The 19,263-nt window shown below is 37.7% G+C and overlaps 4 protein-coding genes across 5 annotated transcripts; 2 read left to right on the forward strand and 2 right to left on the reverse strand.

Moving 5' to 3' along the window:
* Positions 1-1,641: 1,641 nt before the first annotated feature.
* Positions 1,642-3,129, reverse strand: bud31 (BUD31 homolog). The gene is made up of 4 exons (XM_026250390.1): positions 2,910-3,129; positions 2,573-2,695; positions 2,331-2,497; positions 1,642-1,863 (listed from the first exon to the last, which is right to left on the reverse strand). Exons 1-4 carry the CDS (start codon positions 3,001-3,003, stop codon positions 1,813-1,815), a joined length of 435 nt encoding a protein of 144 aa, XP_026106175.1. The 5' UTR covers positions 3,004-3,129; the 3' UTR covers positions 1,642-1,812.
* A 153-nt stretch (positions 3,130-3,282) lies between these two features.
* On the forward strand, positions 3,283-7,043 carry pdap1b (pdgfa associated protein 1b). Its single transcript, XM_026250389.1, has 6 exons — positions 3,283-3,642; positions 3,829-3,920; positions 4,494-4,589; positions 5,953-6,071; positions 6,240-6,391; positions 6,489-7,043. The coding sequence occupies exons 1-6, from the start codon at positions 3,630-3,632 to the stop codon at positions 6,551-6,553; spliced, it is 537 nt and encodes a 178-aa protein (XP_026106174.1). The 5' UTR covers positions 3,283-3,629; the 3' UTR covers positions 6,554-7,043.
* A 391-nt stretch (positions 7,044-7,434) lies between these two features.
* Positions 7,435-13,902, forward strand: shmt1 (serine hydroxymethyltransferase 1 (soluble)). Of its 2 annotated transcripts, none has more exons than XM_026250386.1 (12): positions 7,435-7,581; positions 8,345-8,443; positions 8,652-8,797; positions 8,943-9,058; positions 9,158-9,318; positions 9,756-9,837; positions 10,475-10,687; positions 10,765-10,881; positions 12,784-12,906; positions 13,016-13,132; positions 13,236-13,346; positions 13,428-13,902. In XM_026250386.1, the coding sequence occupies exons 2-12, from the start codon at positions 8,357-8,359 to the stop codon at positions 13,598-13,600; spliced, it is 1,446 nt and encodes a 481-aa protein (XP_026106171.1). In that variant the 5' UTR covers positions 7,435-7,581; positions 8,345-8,356; the 3' UTR covers positions 13,601-13,902. The 2 variants fall into 2 exon arrangements, with proteins under 2 accessions (XP_026106171.1, XP_026106172.1); XM_026250387.1 differs by lacking the exon at positions 7,435-7,581 and adding an exon at positions 7,740-7,913.
* A 776-nt stretch (positions 13,903-14,678) lies between these two features.
* LOC113078090 (guanine nucleotide exchange protein smcr8a-like) lies at positions 14,679-19,116 on the reverse strand. The gene is made up of 2 exons (XM_026250385.1): positions 16,316-19,116; positions 14,679-16,175 (listed from the first exon to the last, which is right to left on the reverse strand). Exons 1-2 carry the CDS (start codon positions 18,442-18,444, stop codon positions 15,728-15,730), a joined length of 2,577 nt encoding a protein of 858 aa, XP_026106170.1. The 5' UTR covers positions 18,445-19,116; the 3' UTR covers positions 14,679-15,727.
* Between the last annotated feature and the right edge of the window lie 147 nt (positions 19,117-19,263).

Genomic DNA, 19,263 nt, shown 5'->3' on the forward strand with positions numbered 1-19,263 from the left:
TCAGAGAACGCCCGAATGCGGCATTTTAAATTGTATTTCTTATGAATGGTGATACGTTTAGTCTTATTAATATCAAAAGGTGTGTCAATTATCTTCTAATTATTAGTCGTTGGATGGCAACTTTGGCTGCACAAAGAATCTCCGAAAGGGCTGGTAATGATCGGGGTGTTGGTTGTTGATTAAAAGGTCTGCTGTAGTCACTAGCGCCATTTGCAGATTTGCAGCCCCTGACAAAGGCACTGTGACGAGTACCGACTGTGTACCTGGGATTAACAAAATCTATTTAACAAAAAAATATAAGATAACTGATTGAGGCTTACATTGCATAGGTGTAAACTACCAACAGAAGCTGTTTTTGTCCGTTATTCTTAAAGAAATCCAAAACTTTAAAGATTATATTATGTCCAGGATACCAAGACTCCATAAAACTAACTTATTAAAACTAAACTGAATATTTTTGTGAAATGATAAAGCCTATTGTGATTCTACAAGTATTTTCTGTTTATTATTAAACGTCTGGTTAGTTATATTGTTTAGATTTAAAATAACAATAATAATCAGTGTAACGTGAGTACCGTAATGATTACTTTTTCAAGTAACTAGTAAAGTAACGCATTACTTTTTAATTGACAAGAGAATATCTGAGTTTTCGAATAAGTAACACCAGTTACTTTTTTCCCCCATTTATTAATTGAAAGCTCTCCTGCCCCCATGTTGATAGAAATCGGGAGTGAGATGTTATTTTAGTTCTAGAATAAATGTGAACATGCATTAATTCTACAAAATTAAATTCAGTCACACACACACACACACACACACAAACAGATTTAGTTTTTCCCCTCAGAACTAATAAAAACAATTAAAAGCAGCTTAGAATATGATTCAAAGCTGCATTAGTTAAATATGTTAAATAATACAGATATCCTTTATGTATTTAATCCCATTTTATTAACCAATTTAATGCTGAACTACGATGGTCCACTCACACAAAATAAACTAACATTTGTTCTTTTTTATTGCTAAAGGGTGTTGTACTTTCTTCTTCTGCTTTCTATTGTACAGTAGTTTAAACAGAACACATGAAATTATTTCAAATATTCTCATTATTTGGTTCTGATGTGTTGGATTGTTTGAAATGACTGAATACACACAGATTTGTCCAGCAGTTATTAAGATGGTGAAATTCAGTTTCAATCTTTTGTAATGATTGAATAGACATGTAATTCTATATGTCATTTTAGTAAAGAAAATACAGACAAAAGTTGATGAATCGGGGAGATTTTCTCTTTTGACCCAGAGTTTTTCTTTCATCTTATTCATCTGGTAATTCTGAAAAGGTCAGGATATGGAGATGTACCCTTGTTCCTTCCAAGATAAAACTGATAACAACCACTTAACGTTTCTAACATTAGTCTCATTAAAATATTATTCATAAACCTGCTAGTAGGGAGGGACTGATCTGAAAACTGATATAACACATAAAATAACTAATTGGAAGATTCATACAAAATCTTTTTCTACAAACACAAAAATTCTGATTTGTATCGGATGAAATATTCTGCCTTACTCCCTTTACCAGAACCTGCTTATACAACACACATCATGGAAGCACACACTCAAAGCACGAGACTGGACAGTGTAACCCAGAATAAGACCCACGGTTTAATACAAATAATGAAAGAAAAATAATAAAAATACAAAAATCAAAGCATACACATACAATTCGTTTCAAAATTGTAATGACAACCCAATAAATGTATTAAAAATACAAATCAACAATCAGTAAGTTCAAAACGTTGTTGCCCTCTTGACTCATCCAGAACATCCTCTGCATCCACAGTGAGTGCACTCAATGATACGACCCTAAGAAAACAAAACCACAAATTAGGAACAGTGGCACATTTGCATTTAGTCATTTCGCAGATGCTTTTATCCAAAGTGATTTAACAATGGAAGCAATCAAAATCAATAAAAGAGCAATGATACACAAGTGCTATAACAAGCCTCAGTTAGCTAAGCCTGTACACATAGCAAGGTTTTTTTAATTATTATTAAAACAGAAAAAAAAAATAGAAAAATAGTAGTGCAAGCTAGTTAGAGGCTTTTTTGCTTTTGTTAATTGTATAATAAATAAAAAGATAAATAGAATACAAAATATTAGAGAAGTTAGTGTTAGTTTCTTTTTATCAAGCAAATATATATATATATATATATATATATATATATATATATATATATATATATATATATATATATATATATATTTTTTTTTTTTTACATGTGACGGATGTATTCGACTTTGAGTAATTAAAACTACTTGCATGACTTACCACTTCCAGCTTGCTCTTGGGAACTCTGCAGATGCAGTTTGTCCCGAAGTTTGTGTCGCGCGTCTGAATGCACCGCAGACAGCACAGATTTTCATAGCCCTGTTTTTTCCATTTGGCAATCAGATTCTTGTCTGCATAGCCCTCTCTGATGCAATATTCATAAAGCTCTGCGAAAGAAACTCATAAAAGTTAACAACTCACCTAGAAACAAACGTTACAAAAGACTGCACCCACCCCCACACCTCGACTGATGGCCTTCCTCTTGTAGAAGAGGTCGAAGATGTAGCGGCTGCGCTGGTGATGAAGTCTGAAGATCGGCCAGAGAGACTCGACCTTCCGCTTGCCCTCGTGAGGATCGGTCTCAACTGAAAACACCGCAGCAGTTAATAAACATCGGAACACATTCACAATAAAAGTTAAATAAAAACAGTACATTTTCTCATTCTAAATAAACGAATTACACGTGTGAATATTGATGTTAACTACACTAACATTCTTCCTGACTGATTAACCATCCCAAACAAACAATCGCCTCGTTAGCTTTATAGCTAACGTTAGTTTGTAGCTTGCTGAACGAACCTTCGCGCATTTTCTGGTCCAGCTCGTCAAGAGTCGGCTCTATGAGCTCCCAGCCATCTGGAGGTGGTTTCCTACTCCTTTTCACCTTAGGCATTATGTTGTTTAAACAATAAACGATTGCCTTGGTTATTTATCAACAGCGAGCCGCTTCACGAAGAACTGCCACTGCCCGATGTCTGTCGCCGAGCGGGTGACGTAACTCCGAGGGTCCTTTCAGTGTGAGTCGTCACGTCAACGAGCTGTCTTTGTTCTCACACATAAAACACTAACTATAATTATTTCCAGCCTTGTTTTTAATTGCTAAAGCGGAATGCATTAAATCATGACTATTTCACATATCAGCGATGGTTTTATTATGGTGAAACTGTGGCGTTATTCTCTCTTCCAGCATATTGCATCAGGCTAGGTGTCCGATCGAGTGCCTGAATTTAAATATAGGACCAGCTGGCTATATGCTAATCGATGACTGTACCTACTTAATCGTGGGATTTTGTATTTGCTTTATTTACTGTATCGCCCCAGAGCCAAATCAAACCACGTAACTATAATTAATTGCTGCCGTTCAGTCCGTTATCTACAGAGCTGGATACGCGCGCGTGTGGCGAAGTGTGGCAACCTGATATGACATAATTCATAACTCTACCACGTTTTTGTTGTGACTTCGAGTGTGCTTTAGTCGACTGTTTTTGTTTTCATATCCAGTCAAGTTTAATCGTCATCATGCCTAAAGGGGGTAAGGGATCGTTTGTTGTGTATGTTGTGGCTGTCAGAGCCTGGTCTTATGATTGACATTATATACTGTCTGGATGTTTGTACGTTTAAACTACGTCTTCTGTGTTATCAGCATATTTTCATTGATAACAATGTTATTAGAAAGTGATCTGCTTTTATTTAGTTTTTATTCATTTTTATTTTTTAGGGAAAAAAGGTGGCCATAAAGGTCGCATGAGAACTTACACAAGTCCCGATGAAATAGATGCTCAAATGAAAGAAGAAAAAGAACGAAAAAAGGTAAGTTTTTTGCAGATTCACACAGAAATATAACAAATATCAATTAACATCAAGCAACAGCATTTAAGTTGGGCTTTAGAAAAATTTTTTTTAACAAAATGAAAATTCATTAATCCCACCGTCAACAATTAATTAATGTATATGTTTAATTTCTTTAAAAGTAATAGCATTTTTAATCAACAAAATCATAACAGTGATAATTCATACCACTCCAGTGAAACAACATTTCTCTGCCAACGAAAGGCAGACGTCTCCAATCATTAAGTACACTTAATTAAACCCTGTCCTTTTGTTACAGTCAGCTGCACACTCGCATTCAGACTGCTCTCCATCCAGTCAATATATATATTTTTTTTCAATAATCGGTTTTACTTAAATCACATAACAGTGCGGAAGAAAATATCTACTTCCATTACATTGCAGTTTTATGTAACAGTGGTCAAAAGCAGATGGTGACTGATTCTCAAGAGCTGCCCTCACTTCAACCACTTTCTGATTCAGTGCCTATCCGCATGTCAAATTAGCTAAACAGATTCATCGCTGCATGTGCTGATGGTTTATTTTACACTGTAGAAGGAAGAAGAAGAAGGTGCAGCAGTGAACGACAACCAGAGCGAGGACAAACTGACAGCGTCAGGTTCAGAGGACAGTGACGATGAGGGGTCTGAGGTAAGTTTTCTTTTAGACTGATGACGAGTCCATGTTCCTGCAGAGCTGTCAACCTACTTATAGATCCATTCATCCGAGACGACTGTGGCGGGACAGAGACATTCAGCCAAGTGTCAGACACACTCTCACTCAGTCTAATGGGTCTGACATGCTCTTACTCAGTCTCATTAATGTGGAATCTTATTGAGTGGAGCAGAGCATTGCTTTTTGATTAGTCACTGTGTTTGTAATGTAGGAAGTATATATAAATATATATGTGGGATGTCACACTCGCTGTCATCTGATGAATATGTTGTATTGTTGTTGTATCAAATAATGCGGTCAAGTTTCAGCATGAGCTTTTGTATGAATGCACAAAATGCCTATATGAAAACAAACTGATCTCGTCTCCATCAGTTTAATTTCATTATTATTATTTACTTGTATAGTATTTATTAATGTCTTGAATTAGCTTCTTATCTTTAAATTTAAATGTGTCTACGTTTTAATAATTTTGTCATGTTTCTTTGTTGTATTTATTAGGTTTTTCTATATTTCTATTTAGCTTTTTTTTTACTTTAGTTTTTATCACTTGTAGTACTTCAACTTAAACCTATTTTATTTCGGTTAGTTACAAGAGCATTTCTCATTTTCATTTCAAGTTTCATTTCAAATTTTTCATTTAATATTTGTTATTTTTGAAAATGTTTTAATGGGGTCATGAACTGAAAAACCTAAATTCCCTTGATCGTTCCTTGACATATAAGAGGAAATTTAACTTTAAAAACATCCAGTAAGTTTTAGAACTCGAAATGTTCCCGTTAGTTTAAAAACAGTTTTTATTGAAGGCCAAAACATTAGCTTGTGGAATGTTCTACTCTTTGATATAATAGTGTGGATAAGCTCCGCCTCTGCAGAAGATGATCAACACCTGCTTCTACATCGCTCCCTGTTTAGCCCCGCCCACTGATTCATGCATGTAGTGTTTACAATAGAGGTGAAAGCGCAGGTCTATGAAGAAACCAAACAATTAAAAAGGCTGTGATGATGAAAACAAGACGATGTGCAGTGCCAAGCTGTGGAAAAATTGTATTTGCATTGCCTTCCTTCTGATCCCAACATTAGGAAAGAGTGGAAGAACTTTATGTTTAATGAAGATCAGGACGGCATCAGTAAGAAATTCACTTCATCACAGCAGCATCCATCTGTGAAAGACACACAACTGTTAGCCAATCACAGCAGTGAGAGTTTACTTCTGAGAGTCTACAATCTGTCACACCTGTTCAAACAGAGCGTTCTGATGAGGGAGGTTAAAAACAGGAAGGAACCCTTTAAGTTTTAGTTTCAGTTAACAATAACAACACTGATCTCTGTTTTGTCACAGAAAAGGAAGGGAGTTGAGGGCTTGATAGAGATTGAAAATCCCAACCGAGTCGCCCAAAAAGCAAAGAAAGTCACAGACATAGAACTTGAGGCTCCCAAACAGCTTTCCCGAAGAGAAAGGTAAGAGACACTGGGGTGAGTCCAGCTAACAACATTTTCCTTCAGCTACTGCATACCATCTCATTATTTACCTTCATGTTATGTCACAGTTCTTGTCACTGCTAGACATCTAGACACGTGAATCTGTCCCTTCTCCACTCTTTCAATACGTTTCTTTTCATATTTCAGAGAAGAGATTGAAAAGCAAAAGGCCAAGGAGAGGTATATGAAAATGCATTTAGCAGGAAAGACAGATCAAGCTAAAGCTGACCTCGCTCGACTCGCCATTATCAGAAAGCAACGTGAGGACGCTGCACGGAAAAAAGAGGAGGAACGTAAAGGTAAATTGTCTGCATTAGTTGATGATGTTGAGCAACTTGTGAAAATGTCTCACTGGCAATCAGAGATTCATTATTGTATTCTTCTTTGTCACTGCAGCAAAAGAAGCAACGCAGGCGGCAGCAGCAGCGGCTAAAGGACTACATACGTTGTCTCTCAAATAATCCAAATAGTGGATTCTTAGAGGTTTTGATGCATTTGTGGACAGTATACAATGATATTGACAATGTTATTTTTGAAGACGAAGCAAAAGATAATGTGGTATGCTATAACACCGTGTTCAATTGAACAGGAATATATCAGAGTATATTAACCCAGAAAGCAGCCTTTTAATTGTCCAAATAAAATGCCTTTGTGAGAGCCCTGATGCTATCACTGAAGTGGCTAAATCTTAATGCTTGCATTCACTCAGTGATATTAGAAATATATACATATTTATTAATATATTAACATATTGCCACATGTAGCTGAGTCAGATTTGCAGTCTCAGTTTAAAGGATTATTGTAAGGATAAACATGTAATAATCTGTCCTCAGTCAGATGTAAAGGACCTGGTGTATTTAGAGTGATGTTCTGATGGTATTCTCTTCTTCAAATAATGTAAAGAATAACATGCACCAATAAAATGTCAGAACCTTTTTTTTTGAAAATGTATTTGCATTATATTGTCAATTGTTTTGTGTATCTCACTAGTATTCTTGTAAACCTTAAGAACTGTTTAGATTTTTAAGGTGCAGTTTTGTACTTCAGCACATTTTTTTTTCAAAATGTTGTAGTTGTTAAACATACTGACAGTCGGCATTTTTTTAATGCATAAGAAACATTTGGTCAAGTTAAAAAAATATCTATATATATATATATATATATTGTTACATATATTAGTATTATCGTATTGGACACTCCATACCGTTGCTTTCCACGTCCTAGAAAAGCCCAGGGTGACTGTAGCATGTATTATATGAGATATGAACAAAAATGGTACGTAATTTTTTTTTTGACGAAACAGAAGAAAAAGGAAAATGTGCTCTCTGTTTGTATCACGCCTTTCGTTGTGGGAGGGGCAGGATATCGATAAGCCACGCCCCGCATCGTGCTGATTGGTCTACAAATTTCGCGGACTTTGACACGAGGAAACCTAAAAAAGTTTTCACACAAAGCAATTTGGGTCGAACCATTAACCACATTTGTAAAGGTAAGTAAAAAAAGATTTTCATTCTATATATATATATATATATATATATATATATATATATATATATATATATATAGATAAACACTGTTTAAAGCTCAGGTAACGTAAAGCAAACGGTAGTGGATCAAATCCAAACCTTGTGACTGTCTGCATATTGCATTCGTCCCTTAGCCACACGTTGTTTGATATGTAACAGTTAACGTTACAGGGTGTATTTCGCGGGAAATAAAATTTAACCCTAAAGGCAGTAGTTCCGGTTTGTTTGTCAATAGCTGCAGATCTAAATTTACCTTTTCAAAGTTCTCGAACAGACGTGGAAAAACTTCTGCTAGGTCAGTGAGAGAAACATAATCAAACTTTGTTTGGTAATCTGCGCTGGTAGCTACTGTTGCATCACCTGATGGTCAGCTGAGCACTGTTGTTTACATACTGTTACAGTTTTTATTAATATTCTCCACTACCGTTACCGTGTGTTTTTAATTTGCGTTTTAGCCATTTTTGTTTTTAAATATATTTACCTTCATTAATTTTAGTTTTTAGTAATTGTAGTAACGTTACTTTTTACCGTTTTATTTAAGCGTTATTTGACTTAAAACCGATGACTGGATATCAGTCTAAGCAAATTCATACTCCGCATTTGATACAAGGATACTCTGTTAAAGAGCTCAATTACATTAATACTATTATTACAAATTATGTAACCCAATGTATACAGTTTGTTTTGCACATGGGGGAGTCTTCTAACTGTTTTTTTTTCCTCTAGAGTTCATAAACTATGGCACAGATCAACGGCCATAACAATAAAACATGGGAATCTCATAACAAGATGATGCTGGAGCCTCTGAGCACAAATGATCCTGAGGTAAGTCAGCCTCTAGACTCCATTCAGTGAACCATGAATGATATTCTGCTGTGCAAACCTTTTTGTTTTGACTAGTTGTGGGGGTTATGATGAAATCTGCTCTCCTAGACTCTGATCTGCCTTGTGACATGCAGCTTTAGCCTAGCCTTGCTTGGCTGAAGTTTGATTCATATCACAATGAATATAGAAATATTTCTGTGTGCACTAGGTCTTTAACATAATAAAGAAGGAAAAGAAGCGGCAGACGTATGGATTAGAGCTCATTGCCTCTGAGAACTTCACTAGTCGGGCTGTTTTGGAGGCTCTGGGCTCCTGCATGAACAACAAGTACTCTGAAGGGTATCCTGGTCAGAGGTGACTATTGTGTAATTACATTTTATGTACTGGTACAGTACAATTTTATGTTGTTGCATATGCCAATAAGATTTACACTGTGCACATAGACCTTGTGCATTAAAAAATGCTTCTTTTAAATTCAGACTTTGTTTGATGTTATCAGGTATTACGGAGGCACGGAGCATGTGGATGAACTGGAGCGTTTGTGTCAGGAACGAGCTCTCAAGGTGTACGGCCTGGACCCGGAGAAATGGGGAGTCAATGTTCAGCCGTACTCTGGTGGGTTTGTTTCTGTGTCACTAGACTGTTGCTGAAAGAGATGTTGAAACATATGAAACATTAACTCAAGCGCACGTTGTTGTTGTTGTTTTTCCTCAGGGTCACCTGCAAACTTTGCCGTATACACAGCCATAGTGGAACCTCATGGGCGCATCATGGGCCTCGATCTTCCTGATGGGGGCCATCTCACCCACGGCTTCATGACTGACAAAAAGAAAATCTCAGCCACTTCCATCTTCTTTGAGTCCATGCCGTATAAGGTGACCTCGCCAGAATCAACTGAAGTCATGTGAAAACAGACATATTTGTAATTTGGCTAGAGGGTCATAGTTGAGGGTTAAACATTTAAGAATTTTTTTTCTGTTGTCTACATAATGGCAAACTTGTTACCACTGTCTAATTGAATTTCTGTAACCAGACAAGTACCATGGGCAGAATTTGCAGCATGCCGAGTGATTTTGTGAATGATGCCCTTTTGTTAAAAATAATTCCAGGACTACTTTAATGTTTAACAGTACCGCCTTCAGAATGTGTGACCCTTCAACAGTTTGAGTGGTGCATTCGAATTGATGATTTTCTAGATTCAAATTGATCAACCTGCCCCACAACATGTTTAGAGTAAATACTAGGGCACAGAAAACCCTAATGCTGAGACAGCACTGGTGTGTTATACCTGTATTTCTTTGTTTTTGTTCAGGTCAATCCAGAAACTGGGTACATCGATTATGACAGACTTGAGGAAAATGCTCGTCTTTTCCACCCGAGACTAATCATTGCAGGTCAGTGCTGTTTCTTAGAACATCTGAGGATTGTTTTTTTTTTTTTTTTAAATCTGCAATATGTAAAGCATTTATAATTTAATTAATATCATTAATAAAAATAAATAAATAATCTTACTTGAAAACCCTTTGTTCAACTATCTGTTGTTTTAATAGTGCTTCCTAAATTATTTTGAGGAAAAAAAATGAATGCCAACAACAACGGGAACTGATTTTATTTGAAGTTATTACATTTTATAACCACCAGTTATACCTGAAAATTTACCTCTTAATCTGATTTCATAATTTTTTTTTCCTACCAAATGGGCTTTTTTATTTTTATTTTTTTATAGAAAAATAAAGAAAAGTAGCAGTTAATATTTGTTCATTTATTTAATTTAATTCAAATGAATGCTAATGTTATCACTTGAATTAATAATCCAGTTTTATGACTTATTAAAAAACAATTTTTTTTCTTTACATTTTCTACAGCACTTTGTTCAACTATCTGATGTGCTTTGTAAATCATTAAGCAAAAATAAGAGAGTCATTGCTGCTCTGATGGGCTTGTTAGAGAATAATAAAAATAATTAATGTAATTCAACATCAAAAGAAATGACAAACATCACGATTAAGGTTTCTGTGCACCATTGTCAAGGCACCAGCTGTTATTCCCGTAACCTGGACTACAGTCGCCTGAGGAAGATTGCAGATGAGAATGGAGCGTATCTTCTGGCAGACATGGCTCACATCAGTGGTTTGGTGGCAGCAGGAGTCGTGCCGTCTCCGTTTGAGTACAGTGACGTTGTTTCCACCACCACTCATAAGACCCTGAGGGGCTGCAGGGCAGGGGTCATTTTCTTCAGGAAGGGTGAGTTCAGTGTGAGATCACCTGCTGTTAAACTCAATCTAGGCCACTGACAGCACTGTCACTCCTGTGAATTTCAGGAGTTCGTAGTGTTGATGCAAAGACAGGCAAGGAGACCCTGTATAACCTGGAGAGTCTGATTAACCAGGCAGTGTTTCCTGGACTGCAGGGCGGCCCTCACAACCATGCCATTGCAGGTAAGAACTGACGTCCTCCTTGTCTTTAGATAAGGTTAGCTGAGATGAGATAAGTTGAGATAGTTATGAGGTCAGATAGGGTTAGGTAAGTTTGCATTTAAAGGGGTCATATTATGCTTTTTGAAAGAAATTTTGTGTATTTGTTGACATGCTTTAATATTCAAAAGCACAAAAAATGTTTAAAATACTGTACATTATTGTAGGTTCTCTATGCCCCCGCCTCTTTTCAAATGTGTTATTAAGTCCCTCCTTCTGACTAGTGCGGTCTGCTCTGATTGGCCAAATGACCCAGTGCATTGTGATTGGCTGAACACTGCAAGCACTCGTTGGAAATGTAACGCCACTTTCAATAATCGCAAGCTTCATCTATCAAAATTTTAAATGTAAAGACAGTTAATAATGTCTTTAGTGGCGTTACAGACACAGTCATGAAGCTCGTATGTGTTTGTAGTACACAAGCCAACTTGACTTTTTAAATTTGATAAAGAATATCTCTTTGGATTTGAAACTTCAGTCTTTGCAACATTATAGATCTTCTTCATGCACCAAGAGCTTGTTACCCTCCAAGGAGAAAAGAAAAATTGAAATCGCATCGTATGCCCCCTTTAAACTAGGAATGTTCATGATTAATCCATGATCTGTTAATTTACATGTCAATTGAATAACCTTGCTGTTTAATTTAGTTCAGTTACCATCCAAAAATCCTGAACACAGCCAAGGAAGCACTTTATTCTGCCCTACAAAGGCAAAAGACCTGAATTCGCTAGAGTGAGAAACTTAGAAAAATTACTTTAACGTTTTTTTACTTGTCCAGCCAAATTAATTATAGGTAAGACGCTGGAAATTTTGCAATAATATGTTTTAGTCATGAAAATTATCTGCATTAAAAAATTGTGAGCTCAAACTTGATTTTTCCACCTATTTTGAAGTGAATGTACTCTGCATTTGCATTGTCTGCCAAACATGAGAAGACACACAAAGCCAAAAGGCAGTAACTTCCACATTATCAATATTTGGTTGCTGATCTACATTTACAAAATGGTTATTGTAACACCAGTATAAAATCTAGTGATCATGGGCCGTCTCATATCGGCTGTTGCATATAGAAATGTGACTGTATTTAAGGTTGTTTTTTTTTTGTGTGTGTGTTTTTTGACCATAACAAGCAGACTAAAAGTTAAACTGAGTGGATACTAATAATGTAATGCCCAGTAATGTAAAATAATGCTAGACATAGTATAATTGCTTTTATATTGCCTAAACTAAAAGAACAAGACTTGAGGATTTATGTGAAATATATTTACTGAGAAAAATTTAGATGTTCAATACTTATTTTACCTGCTTTATATATAATGTACTGAATTTACCCTGAGAGTTAGTACTTGACTTAAATTCAAAGACGAAAGTAATATTTGTAATAAAGTCTTATTTAAATTAGACCGCAAATGTAATTAATTATAAATTACATGATTTTTAATAAGTGTTTATTAATATTATCACTAAATTTACTCATTAAAAAAAACTAATGTTGACCAATGATTATAAATATTTATAAAAATGGATTTAAAACACGTTTTATTTAACTGAAACCAGTATTAATATGTATTAATTTGATAAATTATTTACATTTACTAATGTTTCTACTTTAAAAAAAAAAAAAAAAGACTAATTCAATTTTATGACAATTGATTGTTAATATTCCTGCCAGTTGACATCCTTAAACTGATTGCAAGTTTTTTTTCTACCCAATATATGTCGTTTAAAAATTGTTTATTATTCTATAATTATTTACATTGTTTATTTATGTTATCACCTAAAATTATTATTTTTTTACTTTATGACAACTGATTATCAGTGTTCTTGGTTCTGTGCTTTATTTGATTTGTCTGATGTGATGTGCAGGGGTTGCTGTTGCTTTAAAGCAGGCTCTGACTCCAGAGTTCAAGACCTATCAATTGCAAGTTCTAGCAAACTGCAGGGCTTTAGCAGCCACCCTAATGGAAAAGGGCTACAAAGTTGTTACAGGTGAGTTCCTTAAGGATTCAGTAAGGAATTCATAAATTATTCTTGAATTAAACCGTTGGCTGAGGGCGACAGAGACCGGAATCACTTTATCTATTGTTTTTATATGTAGGTGGCTCAGATAATCATCTCATCTTGGTTGATCTGCGTTCAAATGGAACCGATGGAGGAAGAGCAGAGAAAGTCCTGGAGGCTTGTGCCATTGCCTGCAACAAGAACACCTGCCCAGGTGCAGTGGAAAAAAACATCATGTTAGATTTATTTTTGTATGTTTTACTACAACAGTCTAATCCGTTATTCCACTGATTCTTTTCCCAAAATTTGTAATGAAGGTGATAAAAGTGCCTTGCGCCCCAGCGGCCTTCGTCTAGGGTCTCCTGCTCTTACATCTCGAGGACTATTGGAGGATGATTTCCGTAAAGTCGCGGAGTTCATTCACCAGGGTGAGCTTTATGCAATAATGTAACATTTAAAGAATATTGTTCTTGATATTATAATTGACAATGTGTGTTATCTGCACTCAGGCATTGAGTTGACATTGGAGATCCAAAGAAACATGAATCCTAAAGCAACTTTGAAGGAGTTCAAGGATGAACTGGCTCGAAATGAGAAGTACCAACTGAAAATAGGTGAAATTCGAAAGGAAGTTGAAGACTTTTCTGGAAAGTTCCCAATGCCTGGGCTGCCAGAGTTATAATTGGGGTCTTTCTGACTGTTTGCTAAGATTACTATTGATTTAATGGACACAAAGGTCTGAATACCACTCAGCAGTCCACTGCAATCATCATGCACCTCAATGTGATGACTTCCCTTTCATATAAATCACCAAATTATCTATTTTTGGCTATAGATTTGATTGGTTTTTCTAGTGTGTTCATCACGTTTTCGCTCACTTCTGTGGTTGCACCGGTTGTAAACTGATCTATGAAAAGTTTTACTGTACACTTATGTAATCTGTACATGCAGTGCAAATAAAGCCTGAACTATTGTAAATGTGAACATTTTCTTGCTGATTAAGTGTAAAATGTACATCTCACTGTTACTATTTACTCTAATAAGCTGACATGCGGAAGTCATTACAAATTCAGACAGAGACAAATCATGTGCCTTTTACTATATAATAAAGGAAAGTCTGTTTTTGCTGAAGGCACAGACTTGTGTGGCATGATAGGTATGATGCCATTTAATAATGATGCAAAACAGCTAAATCAGAAATAATTTAATGAAATTGAAGGCAGAGGAATTTCACAGTGGGCACCAACTCAAAGCACACAGATGACCCTCATGATTTACTCGACTTAACATCCATAAATATTTTAGCTTGAAGAAAATACCTCACCTTAAACCAGGACAAGCTCACAATACAGTCTTAAAATAGATTTGTGTAAAGTAGCAACAAAAATGCATGATTTAGACATTTATAGCAAACAGAAACGGCAAAAAGAAGTAACCTTGTGCGTATAATGGTATGGCTTATTCTCAATTCACATTCAACAGAATCTGCAATTAAATGCTGAGAAATCTGTCTCTGACAAATCGTTACAAAGGCCAATGATTACTGGGTAGCCAACACAACTTGCTATTAAGACACGTGTGATGAAACACAATGGTGGCAGTCAAGATCTGTAATTGTGGAGTACAACTGCTATCATGCAGTACTGGGAATAACAATTACAGACAATGTATTTTGGCCACAACCACCATTATTGTTCATTTCACATCACTGCAACAGCCATTAGAATGAAGTGCCACTTCATCCACACAGTTACTCATGCTGACGTTGACAATTTATATCCATTTTAAATATACCCAGAAAGGCTGAACAGCACAACACATGAGATACAATGGAAGGGTCTCAAAATTGCCACCATATTTTGCAGTCTTTACATTTTTGTGTTCTTCAAACATGCAGAAAAGTTGTGTAACAGTTCTTCACGATGTGACAACTTACATGCAGTGGTACATTCGTTCACCTCCTCACACAATTCCATTAAAACACGAAGGGCAGCTGGCTCCATTTTTGTTTAACCATGCCTTTAACCCATGTTCATTTTGGTATTGTAAAAAAAAAAAAAACATTAAGTTTTCCCCTCAGATTTTACGTCCCCTGGAGAGGGCAGAAAGAAAAAGGATAAATCGACAAATTTGCATGTTTTCCCCGTATGTTATTAATCAGTTTAGTGTATTAATCCTTTCTTAAGCTCAGAAAGCAAGTATCAAAAAGCTTATTACTGACCAATACATGAATTAACATCAAATTATCACTTAACTGAAATACATATAATGCTAATTCATTTTATAAAGGCTGCATATTGAGAAGAATGTGTATATAATAAAATACTGTTCTGTAGCCACGCAATTTACTTGCATGAAATTATGCTTGTGAAAAAAAGCATTAATTACGAAATGGGATACCAGGACCAGATTCATTAAATGGTTATTAGTAGTAGCAGTCAATGAAAACAAGCTTTTGACTACACACATTTAAACAAGCCATTTCATATGGCTTCTTTCAAAACAACTACTTGTGCTTAAACAACAGTGAAATTTTACAGAGTGTTCGTTTTATTTCATAGCTTTCTGTAAGGTCTTCAGACCTCAAGGGGAACCATTTTCTCCATTCTACTGAAGACGGATTGGCAATAGATTTACGCATGCAACCTCTACACTAAACAAACAGTCAAGACCACATTTTGTAACACCAGACGTTCAACCTGCTGCTTCCTCGAATGCTATGAAAAAAAAAAAAAAGAAGGTGATTACATTCAATTCATTTGGTCTCCTGATTTTATCGGGGTTAATGTAGAACAGATAGTGGACACATTCAGATTTTGTACAAATAGCTGGTGGTGTAATTAAAACAAAAAGACTGGTTGGCCCCCTTCGAGGACCCCTGAATGTAATGCCGCTTGATGAGCTCACTCAGGTACTGGACGATTTTGCTCTCCTCCACAGTGTAGCCGAGCTGCAACAAGAAGTTAGTCCTGCGTGATGTTACCAAGCCCTGGTGGTTGATGTCCATGGGAAGGTGAATGTGATGGCAGAATGTGTAAAGGAAGGCCTTGGCTGTGAGCTGAGTCAACATACCCTGAACATGGAGGAAGTAGGTACTGCCACGTTTGATCTGAGTCCTGTGGTCTGCCAAATGGCTTACTAGTGTTCCTTTGTATGGCGGACACCGGAGGGTCTTGCTGTCACAGTCCAAAATGCTTATGTAACGGCTGTATCGATTCAGAGAATGGAGAATGCTGGATCCAGCCGGGGAGGCAGCTCTGGGGAAAAAGAGAGGAAATAACAAAAATAATTAACACTGCACTTTTGGTCACTGATTTAAAGCATTGAAAGCAACAAAACTGGCAGCTTTTGAAACCATGATACAGAGTTATCGATTGACTACAGGTCCGCCACATACCTCTGCAATCCAATGAGTTTCCATCTCTGCAGGTCGGTGAGCTGAAATGGCGATGAAAGCCATGGTTGGACGGTTTCACCGTACTTGCCGAGATTGGGAATGAAAATGAACAAAGCATTGACTAGCTTCCTCACCGTGCCCTCGTCCACCCCTAAAATAACAAGCGTCCGGCCACTCAGAAGGCAGGAAATGGCTTGCTGCGCAAACGGATATTGCCTGATGAATCGAAGAGCGCTGTGACCAGCTTTCTTCTTCTGCTTCAGCGTCGCCGCATTGCCGTAGGTGAACGGAGACACAGCACGGTCAGAACTTGTGGAGGTGCTCATGAAGCTTGTACTATCGGAGACATCTTCGATTGTAATTTTTGCCACCTCCTCAGTGTTCAGTTCAGAAAAAGTCAGTCCCATGTTTGGGCTTTCTGCGAGGGCTGACTCTTCCAAAATGTAGTCCATCTGTAAGGCAGGGTCTCCCTGAAGAAGAGACAGAGGTTCTCGGTTCACCACGGTGTCGCCATAGCACTCCTGTGCAAGCTCAAGTAAAGGTTCCTCAAAAACGAAACCGTCCTGTCCAATACAGCAGGTGGGATCCACCGGGACTAGATTCCCGTCAGACGTCCTTTGTGGGACAGCAAGAGAGCTGGATTCGTTTTCAGATGGTGATGCAATGGACACCTTGCTCTTTCGTTCCAGGCCATCAAAGTAATTTGTCTGTAGACTAGAAGGACTGACACCTCCAAAAGCCTCGATGCTCTTGTCGCTACTAAAACTCCCTTTGGTCTCCGTGTCAGCAGCCTCTGAGGTTTCCTGCGTAATGTCAGATGTACTGGAGTCGGGACGCCCTTCCATAGACTCCACACCGGGCTTAATGTGATCTACATCTATGCAGGTGGTGTACGAGTCGAGACTCTGCGGCTCGCCAGAGAAGTTCAGTATAGGGACAGTTGGATTGTTGGAAGAAACACTGAAGTTCTTTGAGGTTCCTCCGAACTCCGAGTCGCATTCAGCTTCGAAGAGGAAACTAGTAATTCTCTGTTTGCTCAGAAGGGCCCTGTCGATCTGGCTAGTGTAAATAAGGCACAGATCTCCTCGGTATGACTTCTCAATTGTGTTTAGTTGCTCTAGAGTTTGGTGGAAAAAGCTGGCGTTGCAGAGCTCTTCCATCGTTTTCAAGCGTTTATCAAAGCATTTTGCAGATTTGGCCTTTATGAGCTGAGGCGTGTAAGAGGACTTTCTACTCTCGCATTCAGTTTCCACAGTCTTATCTGCAACCTCAGAATGATTACTGTTTAGTGAATCGTCTATTACACTCGTCTCAGCCGGTTTCTCGGTCTCGTGTTGTACAAAATCCCCATCTTTCTTTTTCCTGGAAGGATAAGATGTGATTTGCCTCAGCAGATCTCTGTGTTCATAGATGGACTTCTCCATATTGGCCAATTCATTCGCCTTGTCAATAGCTTGTGTGGAATAACAGCCATTGTTCTTTTTCTGTAGTTCAGCCTCTTTGTGCAGCACCGATCTGGTGTACTCCAGGTCTCTCAGTTTCTTTTCCAGCTCGTTTGCAAAAGCCTTCCTGTTGCCTGATTTTAAAAATTCGGAAGCCTTGGAAAACTCAGATGACAGTTCTTGAAACTGATGCATGATCTTCCTCTCGTCCGCGGAAATGTAGGCCATGCAGAAGGGGCGCACAAATCCGCGAGCCTCCAAATCGTACAGCGTCAGATGATGGACGTAAGCGAACGCCCCTTCCTTGGAATCACCCAGGACAACTTTTGAGTCCTCCACAAAATTGAGCTTTGGGTAGTTACTGCCGGGAGGATGCCCAACGAAGGACGCCTGGTAGTCCACAGACATGATGCGAAGGGAGAAGTAGTTAAGGTCAAATGTCCCACACACCTTGGGGTCATTGGGAATGGTGAGTAAAGGCTGTGGACCGACCTGTTCCGAAAATTCAGAGACGAGTATGAAATCTTTTGCGAATTTTGCATAGGATGTCTTCGTCCAGGGATTTGCACTGGCAGCGTGAGCAAACAAAGGCACAGTAAACTCCTCTGGAAGTGAGTACGGGTCCGTGAAAGAGTCCCCAAAGTCATCTTCTTTGGTAAAAGCCACCACATCTGGCGAGCCAATCATGTTCTCTGAGCATATAGAGACATCAGCAGAAATAGCCCTACCTACCCTTCCATGATCCGTGTCTGAATCGATGGAAACATAATATTTCACAAAGACTTCATTTTAAAAACACAAATCATAAAAACAGTGTGCACTGAGGACTCTGTGTCTTTGCAGCAGAGCTGGTTAGTCCACTGAGCCAGATCACGATCTGAAATAGATGAGCTTGAAGACCTTTGATGTCACCTGCCATAAATCTCACACATCTACGCTGCTTACATAAGCCTGTTTATAACCGGGCATCTATATAAGAGATCAAAACGAAGACCCCGCTGTTACAGTGCACTGCAGCTGCTCAATAAACCGACATCCTCTGACAGCAGCCATATTTAAACGATCGTAACCCTCCCATGTGACTGTCCCGACGAGGAAGCAGAGGTGTCTCAAAACCTAGAGGGCTCACTAGCTAGACAGCAGTTTGGGCACACAATGTGAGCGGACTCGGGAAGCTCTCATGCTGCCCAAATATGCGCCCTACGTAGGAATCTAACTGGGTTTTGAGTCACAGTCTGTTGCATTTGTTATGATGCGCTGTCTCCTTGTTCAAGGGGAGACTTTATATTAATCGTAACGTATGACACATACATGCAGATTCACGGATTTTAACGTATTATTATTTGTTTTTGATTAATTTAATTTCGTTGGAGAAATACAGAACACAGCAGATTACTGACCAGATTGCTTTACGGTATTTTTACGACAATTCTCCGCGTCAGGCGAGATATCGCTATCGAGATTGAAGTCCCTTTAGGAAGAGGAGAAATTAAGTTAATTATTACA

Source organism: Carassius auratus, unplaced genomic scaffold (assembly GCF_003368295.1).
Source record: "Carassius auratus strain Wakin unplaced genomic scaffold, ASM336829v1 scaf_tig00024173, whole genome shotgun sequence".
NCBI lineage: Eukaryota > Metazoa > Chordata > Actinopteri > Cypriniformes > Cyprinidae > Carassius > Carassius auratus.